At 31.1% G+C, this 10,541-nt stretch overlaps 1 protein-coding gene across 1 annotated transcript; it reads right to left on the minus strand.

Annotated features, from left to right (window-relative positions):
* Positions 1-684: 684 nt before the first annotated feature.
* LOC111482170 (aspartic proteinase PCS1-like) lies at positions 685-2,190 on the minus strand. Its single transcript, XM_023127848.1, has one exon. The coding sequence runs from the start codon at positions 2,097-2,099 to the stop codon at positions 840-842; it is 1,260 nt and encodes a 419-aa protein (XP_022983616.1). The 5' UTR covers positions 2,100-2,190; the 3' UTR covers positions 685-839.
* Between the last annotated feature and the right edge of the window lie 8,351 nt (positions 2,191-10,541).

A 10,541-nucleotide genomic window follows, 5' to 3' on the forward strand; every position in this document is an offset into this window, starting at 1 on the left:
AAAAAAAAAAAAAAAAAAAAAAAAAAAAAAAAAAAAAAAAAAAAAAAAAAAAAAAAAAAAAAAAAAAAAAAAAAAGTAACTTTTTTGTTTTAATCCACGAAAAAATTGATGCATAAATAGAAATACAACACTTTAAAAAAGTAAATAAAAAACCTAAAAAGAAGTGAATGGAAGGAAATATGTTAGGAAGTGCCACGTGTCAAACGTAAACATGGAGCAAGAACCCCAACATATCTAATCATGTGTGTGTCGGGAATAATTCAGGTTAATGGTTTATTTATTTTTTATTTTTTAAAATATATAATAATTTTTATTATTTTTTAATTCTTTTGTGGGATTTGTTTAGGTCGGCAGATAGGAACAGAGTTTAATTTTGAATAGTAAGATGTCTTTTGCTTCCCACCCAAATTAAATCATATTTTTCTGCAATAAACCTTATATTATAACCTTATTATGTCTAATTAAATCATATTTTTCTGCAATAAACCTTATATTATAACCTTATTATGTCTAATTAAATCTTATATTATAACCTTATTATGTCTAATTAAATCATATTTTTCTGCAATAAACCTTATATTATAACCTTATTATGTCTAATTAAATCTTATATTATAACCTTATTATGTGTAATTAAATCATATTTTTCTGCAATAAACCTTATATTATAACCTTATTACATGGAGTCTGAGCAACAAATTTTTGTTTTATTATATGAAGTATGAAACTATACACACATATTTATATACACACAGCTCAATAAAATATGATGATTATACAAACATCTTCTAGAACCCTCCACAAACCCTAACACGTGTAGAAATCTCCATCGTCCATCATCACTTCAATCTGCTACAGTCGGCTCCACCAAACCCTATTCTCCTATTGGCCAAATCATATTCTACCCACGTATTCTTCTGATGGACGGTTCCGATTATGTTACTCGCAATTCCAAGCCTTCCCGACCGTCCAAACCCCACACACTTCACTCCTTTTTCCACTTCCGTCAAAACCCCCTCTCCTTTCCCCACCGAAATCTCCACCCCATTCTCAAACTCGAACGACATGTCGCGAATCCTCCGACCCACCTCTGCTGTCTCGCCGTCGTTGAAACACATGTCGGCCACGGCGGCGTATTCGTACCCTTTCTTCATTAAGGGCCCCACTAATTTGACTATCTCTTCTTTAACCTTCTCGTACGCTTCGTCCACTAGGTAAGTGAGGTCCGAACCGGAGTCGATCATGGTTTGACCGGACCCGCTCCTATCCGGTTTGAAAACGGCCGATGAGATATTGAGACGGTTCCCGGCAATTTTTATGCCCTTAAGTGGGAGGGTGTACGCCAGTGGATCGAGATTCGGGGAGCGTTGACTTTTGGGGAAAGTCAACAAGGATATATATTTGAAATTGGCAGAATTCGGGTTGTCTCCAAGGTAGAACAACCCGGTTGAATCCGGTCCGGTTCGACCGGGAACGCAGTAGGAGAATTTGGAGATTTTGGCTTGGGAGACGAAGGAGAGACGTCCAGTGTTCATTCCCAAAATACCCCTGTTTTCAGTGGAGGCTTGAGCACAGCCAAGGATGACAGGAGGGGTAGTACGGGAATTTGAGAAGGTGAATTTTTCTCTTACGAGATTACCCTCGGCCAAGGTGCCATCAGCGTAGAAGTAGGAGTAGTGACAGAGGCGATTTTGGTCACAAGAAGTGGGAAGGGTAAAATCAGGAATTCTGGGTTTGCAGAGAGGATGATTACAAGGGAGGAGAGAGAAAGAGGAGGAGAGAGAAGGGTCAAACGACGCCGTCTTGGGCTTCAGCAATTTCTTATGAAGTTTGCGGTGACATTGAATCCAAGAAAGCTGGCTGCCGGTGTCCAAAACCAAGTCCGTGGGCTGCGGCGGCGTTCCAATAGGAAGAGAAACGACAAGGGCGGTGGAGTATTTGAAGGGGAGCTTGACGGAGCCGTAGGAGGAGAGAGAAGAGAAGAGAGGAGAAACAGGGGAGGGGCGTTTAGAGAGAGAAAGAGGGAAGGAGAGGGGGAGAGAATGGGAGTGGGAGAAGGAGAGAGAGAGTAGAGAGATGTAGAAGAGAGAGAGAAGCATGGTGGGTTTTTTGATGGGTTTTGGTGGGATTGGTGAAGTGCAGAGGTTGGGGAAGGATTACATACACACATATATATATATATATATATAGAGAGAGAGAGAGAGAGAGAGAGAGAGAGAGAGGAGAGGGTGGGCATAAAAGCACCAAAAAAGAAGGCCAAAAATGGGGAAAAGGAGAGACGCGTTTTCTTTGGAGACTTGTTTACATCTATTAGTTTACAGAGACACATACTTTTATTTATTTATTTATTTATTTTTGGTAAAACAAATAATGTTTCTTCTATTAAATTCCATTAATTTACTTTTTAAAATTTTATGAATTTATTCTACTAAGTTTATTGTATCTAACATTAATAATTTTGAATTAAAATTAAAAGTTTAAGCATTAAAAAAAATAAAACACTTTTAAAATTTTAAAATTTAGAGACTAAACTTGTAATTTAACTCTCTTTTAATTTTTTATATATTAAAGTTTAATATTTAATTTTATAGATTTTTTTTCAAATCGAGATAAGCATGGACTATATTGTTACATAGCCAAACTGTTACAAATTTAATAATATAGAAATTACGTTATACCGATTAAAATTTAAAAATTAAATTATTACATTCATATAAATTTATAGACTCAAAGTAATTTTTAATCATTGTTTTTGTAAATATATAATCTATTGCAATGCTAACATACAAACATATAATTCAATACTTAAAAGATGTTTTTATTTTTTATTTGTAAAAATAAATTATTAATTGATTTGATATGATATGATAGAGAATCGGGGAAATAATTGCACGAGCTAAGATTTAAGTGCGTTGAATTAAGGGAAACTCTTATTCGATATTTCTTGTTGCTCAAATAGAGAGGGAGCACGAACGATTATAGAACAATGAATGAATTTAGCAAATATGTAGAACATTAAGTTTCCACATTGTAAAATCGAACAATAAAATCGATTTCAAGTTTAGTGAATAAGATATCAGTTATCGTTTTAAAAGTTAGTAATTCAAACAACTAGAAGAATTATAAAATTCGTATTTGAAAAAATAATCGGATATTAAGTGAGTTCACTATTGTATTTATTGTCTGATTAGCTTTGAAGAGACTTAATGATTGGCTTAACTTCTAATATAAAGTAGTATTAAGTGCCTTAGAAATCGACAAAAAAAAAAAAATGATATCATTGAATAATTATAATTGAATTTGAGTATCACTTATAATTTATAAATTGACAATTGACCAATCGAGACTATCAATACTTTTCGTCAAATTTGAATTTGATATCATTTTTTAAATACTAAAATCAAATCAAATTATAATTATAAAATTAAAAATTTCGAACCTATTTAATTCTTGTTAAAGAAAACTACCTTAAATTTAATTGTTGGACGAGCTAAAATAAGTGTTTTTTATTGTTGAATTTTGAGCTCAACCTCTTAGTACAACAAAACGATTTTAATCTGTATCGTTTTATATTTTTGTTATTGTTGTTATTATTATTATTATTATTATTAGAATTAAAATTATTATTTTTGTCTACTTTCTCTTCTGGCTGCATTGCCCCTTCTTTATTAATTGAAATAATTTGTTTATATGATTTTTTTTTTTTATAAATAAAATTGAGATTCTATTTCTATTATCTTTTATTTATGGAAACAAATACTGTGGGGCCAAGTGGTGTTCATGGGTGGGCCCTATTAAAACTTGATAACTCAAAATCAATCCTTTATATTTAAATTATGCAATTATATTAACCACAAAATTAATTTCTTTATATTACGTTCTATAAAATTTTAAGTTTATTTTATTTTATTTTTCAAATTTTGCATAACCATTTATTTTAAATATTTAGAATTTGAGCATCCAAATTTTTAGTTTAAGTCAAAATAGTATGAATAAGTGGCATAGAATACGTCTTTTATTTATTTATTTATTTAACTAAGAATATCATCTTAATTTTATTAAAAATAATTTTTAGAACTAACTAAATAAAAATTAATTGTGAACCTTTGGTAAAAAAATATATAAAAAATGAGAAATTAAAATATTTTTTTAGCTTAATGATTTAAGGTTGATAATTTGAATGATGACGTTGGGAATGAAAATTAATGTGTTATTTATTGAATTATATTTGGATGGTTATAATATAAAATAAATAATTGAAAAAGAATATATTTTATAAAACTACGTGGAAAACAAAACAAAAGAAAAAGAATATTTGGAAAAGGTTGGACCAGGGAATAGTGCCACGTGTTTTTTTGTCATAAAGGAGAAGATAAAATAGATATTAGTTGGATGTTTTAAATTTTTGTGGTTAAATATAAATGTTTAATTTAAGATAGAGAGAAAACAAATTATATGTTAACATCAAAATTAATGTGGTTCAAGATTGAACAGATGTAAGCCTTGTTTTAAATTTTAGTGGCTTTTACACCTCATTCTTCCATTTAAACCTAATATATTATAAAAAAAAATATATTCTTTATTAAGTTCTCTTCCACGTCTTCTTAACTCGAAATGGCAAATGGCTAGGGAGAGGAAAGGTTCCTTTTTCTAGGGTACCCGGGAACAGATCCAGTGGAGACGGGGTGAGCCTGTAGCTTAGAAGATTAGAGCACGTGGCTACGAACCACAGTGTCGAGGGTTCGAATCCCTCCTCGCCCACAACCGACCAAAAAGGGAAGGACTTTTCCCTCTGGGGTAGGAAAATCTTGATCGGGATAGCAGACTCAAAGTTATGGAACTTGGGTGTGGGTCTTTTGTCGAAATGGAATGACCTTATCTTTTTATTTTTTCTTTTTAGTTAATGGGTTAAGGGCGAGGGTTCCGTTATAAATTAAATATAGTATACCCAACCTGAATCAACATATTTTTTTGTTTTACGCCCCGTAATTCTTCCTCAGTCAGGCTTTGGCAGAATGATAGACACGTTTTAGAATTGTGATGCTGTTAGCAGAGTCAAAATGGACAATATCTGCTAGCGGTGGACTTGGGAGTTACAGACGTATCATCGTCAGCCTCAGTTTTAAAATGTGTGTGTTAGGGAGAGGTTTCCACACTTTTATAAGAAATACTTCGTTCCCCACTCCAACCGATGTGAGATCTCATAGTATCAAAGTTAGACATCGAGCAGTGTGCTAGAAGGACGTTGAGCCTCCAAGTGGGGTGAATTGTGGGATCCCACACTGATTGGAGAAGGGAACAAAACATTATGTATGAGGGTGTGTAAACCTCTCCTGCCCAGCATCGGTGGATAGTGAGATCTCACATTGGTTGGAGAGAGGAACAAATATTCTTTACAAGGGCCAAAGTGTTTGAGTAGCCCCTAGATTAGTTCAGGGTTTTTCAACTTGTCTATTTACGACTATATTGTTCTAAAGGTATTTATTTTTTAAAGTTAAGTCCATGACACGTTTTATAAAATATATGGGTCTTTTCCACATGTATTAGTCACGTCATGCATGTAGTGATGATCTTGTTTTTAGTATAAAAAGCGGGTCGTTATACTAACATATAATTTCTTAATTTTATAGACGGTTTTTGACTCAACGATTTTTTTCTATTACCACAAAAGAAGTATGGAGATTCAAACATCTGAATATCGGCCAATTAGGTCAAGTGGAACTCGGGGTCCGCTAAAGTTTGAGCTCTCTCAATTTGTAGGTGTGTGGATGGTTCTAGAGAAATGACAAGGACTTGTGTTTTTTTGTATGGTTCCTCACACACGTCTTCTTTTGCATGCAATAAAGTTACCTATGAAAACGAAAAGCCACAATTTTATTTCTTTCCTTTGGATTTTGTACTTCCACAAATTAATTACTACTTTTAGTTTTTTTAGTTATTAATAAAGTAGCTTTTAATATCACGTTCATTACGGGTTTATATTTTCGTGACTTTATCGACGTTTTTGTCAGTATTCTCATATGAACTCGACATTGACGTGAAGATCAGTAAATTGAAATTTCTATTATATAGTTAAAAAAATCATTAATGTAAATATAATATAAGTAATAAATATTTGAACTTGTTTTAAAAAGTGTAAACATATATTACTAGAGAGGTTTCCACGTCGGGATCTCACACAAATCCATCTCTTGGAGGCTCAACTTTCTTGCTGCCACACCATCCGCTGTTTGGCTCTAATAAATTTGTAACAGCTCAAGCCCACTGTTAGCATATATTGTTCGTTTTATCCTGTTATGTATCGTCGTTAGTCTCATCCATTGGAGAAGTTTCTAAACTTTAAGGAATATTTTGTTTCCCTCTTCAACCGATATGAGACTCACAGTATTTATATTTGAAATCTCTTTTGCATATTCACCTATTTTTCCTTGTTTCTTTTCGGTGGGCAAACAAGCTAGACCCGATCTCACACTTCCTCCTTAGAATTAAGCAAACGACAAATCATCAAACTGAATTGATTGAACTGTCGGTTTGGAGTGGTTCAATTTGCTCCATGTGGCCGTTTGACTCGATTCTTCATGTTTGTTTGATATGCTAGATGATTGAATTTTCAGTTTGTCATTCAAATTGAGTCAAATCAAACTACAACAATCAATTTTATTAAGCTTTTATGAACCATAATTGTACAGTTCATGAACTCTCATTCGGACGTGATCTCGATTTATTGAAATACCCTTTTTCTCCTGGAGTATTCTACTACGCGTGTTTGAAATTTGATATCAACTATCGACCCTCGAACTGAATGGTAGATTTTGTTTTGGAAAGAAAGTAAAAAAGGATCACGAGAGCAAAGGGATCACGGGATGAGTAATTAATAGATGACATAAAAACAGACCAAAGCTTCACATTACTCTTATGACATGTTCCAAAGATGCCAAACATTTTTCGAAGGTTTGTGAAAAACCACTGTCGTGTCCACTTTAAAATAAAATTGTTTTTTGTTTTGGAATTTTCTGTTTTAATTAGTTTTAAAATATCATCCCCATACTATGAACAAACCCTATTCCCTTTTTCCCATAATCACACTCCTACACATGTTCATATATTTTGTTTTTGAGAAATTTGATTTGGTTCATTGAACTCAAAAAAAAACTTTTAAATTCAATAAATATTTTCAATCACCTAAGTTTTTCCATTAATATATTCGGAATCGACATCGGATGATCTCGACATTTTCAATGACATTATTCTATCACCTACTTCCAACAAACCAACCCGAGTACTTTCAACCTGTTTTGTGTTCACTCACATGCATCTCAAAATTGCTTCAAACAAAACAGGTTTGACTATGAAGTTTGTATCAGTCGTAACTTTCATTTCCTTTAAGCCTTTTTTAGTCATTCTATCTTCAAAATTGCTCTCATTCTGACGTGGGCTCGTTTCATTTAATTTTTGTGTTTTATTATTCATTTACCTAATCAAAATTATTTAATTGATTATAATCACGATAATAATCATCACTAATTTCCAAAATATCATTCAATATAAAATTGTTCAAAATGAAGCACGTTTAAATTTGGAGTTCTTATAATTGAGTCAATGGAAAGTAGAAGATATACCTTATCCATAAAGATAGTAACTTTCAATTCTTTTAAAACATTTTTAGTCATCTATCTTATATCATCGTTATTAAACTAACTTGTGTGGTGTCTATTTGATTTTAAATATGTAGTCGCTTTTTATTACACTTTTAATTCCGATCATCTAATGACCTAAATGGTTAATGAATTCATAATTTTTTTTCTTTTTTTAATTATGACATCTTAAGAGGGATTTTTTATTAATCAAATTTGGCAAAAATATGTTGAAAATATATTCCATTGTTAGAACCTAATCTAAAGTAGGCTATACTTTAAAAATTAAATTAGGTTGGTGAATAGAATCTTTACTTAATTTTCTAAACATTCAAATATTGTCGTTTTTCTATTAATATTAAATTTTATTAAAGTAACCCATTATGTTTTGTCCCGTTTGGAACAAATTAAATTATAAAAAATACTCGTTTCAATTATATTTTCGAACTTTGAAAATTTTATCATAACTTTTGGAGCTTGACGTTTGTTTCAAAACATTCTTCAAACTATTGCTAGCAGATATTGTTTACTTTGGCCAGTTACGTATCGTATTAGCCTCATAATTTTAAAACATATCTATTAGAAAGATGTTTGTATACTTTTATAAAGAGTGTTTCATTTCTTTCTTCAATCAATATGAGATTTTATATTTATATATAAAATAAATACGGTTGCAATCCATACATAATTGAAGAGTATTATATATATATCATATGGTTTATGGAATCTATGTGATGCACGCTTCTATTATTGATGACTTAGAACACTACATACCATACATATTATATAATATTATATTTTAAATTAAACAAACAATCTCTCTCTTTATATATATATTATATTATATAAAGCTTTAAACTAGCTAGATTGATTGAAATATCTTACCAAACAAATAAATAAAAAAAATAAATATAATAATATTCAAATTTATTTTGAGAGCTCATAAGTTTTTTTCCAACTTTAATTTAATTACTTTTCATTTTAAAATTATAAATTAAGATATTTATATGACCGGATAATTCAATGAACTCAAATTACTCAATCCAAACTAAAAAGGCTGATTAGAATTTTTTTGTTGATTTGAATTTTTATAAAATTATATATTTAGTTCAGTTTGGAGTTTACACCTAAAAGTATGGTACGTTGTAACTTGTAAATATTTTATATTTGAATTATATGAGATTTTAGTTATTATTATAATATGTATGGTAAACGATAAGGATTTTTATAAATAATTAAAAAAAATTCAACCTAGTCTGAAAATAGCCGGCTTGGGTTGGTTGTAAACTCTATTCATGTAGATCGAGTAACTAATCCCATCAATCTAAATTTTTTGATTGGTTTAAGATTTTTTTAATCCAACGGTATACATGTAATTTCATATTTAATAAAATATTAAAATAGATATTTAAATATTTAAAATTAATATTAAAAATGAGAAGTTTAGGGTTTTAAATAGAATTTAGGAAAACGTAAAAAACAAAAAATGAATATAATAAAAGGCAGTTATGAGTAGTTAATCAAATAAAAAATGGAAGATATATTAAATTACTATAAAAACCTCACCAGACAACTATTTTTTAAACCTATTACTTTTATTTGTTTATTGATTATTATTATTATTAATTGTAAAACTGAGATAATGTATACATCAACGCGTGTTTAACTTTAATCACTTCAATTATGCTTAATTAAAACATTATTTTGTGCATTAATTTGCTACACCTTTATTCAACAGATTCTCACTTTCTGTTTTGTTGAAAAATTAGCAATGACTACAAGCTAAACCGAAAGCGACTCACTCACTCGGTTTGAGGTAGCGACAATACTTCTTATTTGTTGGTGGTCCTCAGGCTGGCTTTTCAGGAAAAAGCTCGTTCCTACCGTGTTTACGACTTGTTATCTTGCTTAACAAAAGGAAAAAGCACGTACGTGTATTAGTAGATATTGTCTGCTATGACTTGTTATTGACTTTGATACCATTTGTAATAGAACAAGCCTACTACACGTGTGAGTTTAGTCATACTCCGACCAGTACTTCGCACTGTCCGCCTACTGCTAGCAAATATTGTCTACTATGACCCATTACGTATCGTCGTCAACTTCACGGTTTTAAAACGTGTCTGCTAGGGAGAGGTTTTCCCATCTTTATAAGAAATGTTTTGTTTCCCTCTCCAATTGGTGTGAGATTTCGAGTTGTCCTACTTTGGTGTGAGATAACAACCTCAACTAATCAAGACATACAGCCTCGACCAAGAGAGTAAGATATTAAATCTCTCAATTCTACATGATTTAGATGATTTTAGACACTTTTATGTATATCCTTTGACTCTTAAAAACGCGTTTGAAAAGACACTTCAAAAAAAATTCTTAGTTGTTGCAAATTGATAATGATAATAATGTTCCTAAGTTTGGACCCATAATGAATAGTGTAGATAAGCTCCTACCTTCACTTGTTCTTTGTCTTTTTTAGGTACCTGTCTTGGACCACTTTGGTCGCCCAATTCATGTGTCAAATGAATATATATCTTTAAATTCTCTATTTAATTACACCTACACCGTGTTGATTGGAACAGTTGCTTTCAAGGTAGTCGAAGTGAACTGAAAAGATCAATTCAAAAGGTTGATGGCGTAATTTGTGAGTTATTTTGAGAACTTAATTATTATTCGTTTTGATAATTTATCTGCTATTTTCAAGCATATATCTTTATACTATAGGATCGAACAAATAGAAGTTCTAAAGAAATCATCAAAAAATTCAAGTGAATCTAATGAAGAAACATGAAACCAATAGAATTCAATAAGAAATTAGGGCTTATGAACGAAAAGAGACACTTTCTAGCGCTTTAACTTGAGTATAACTAGTCAAAGGACCTATAACGATAGTATTAGCATCTCAAAGGGCTC

This window comes from Cucurbita maxima, unplaced genomic scaffold (genome assembly GCF_002738345.1).
Source record: "Cucurbita maxima cultivar Rimu unplaced genomic scaffold, Cmax_1.0 Cma_Scf00007, whole genome shotgun sequence".
Taxonomy (NCBI): Eukaryota; Viridiplantae; Streptophyta; class Magnoliopsida; order Cucurbitales; family Cucurbitaceae; genus Cucurbita; species Cucurbita maxima.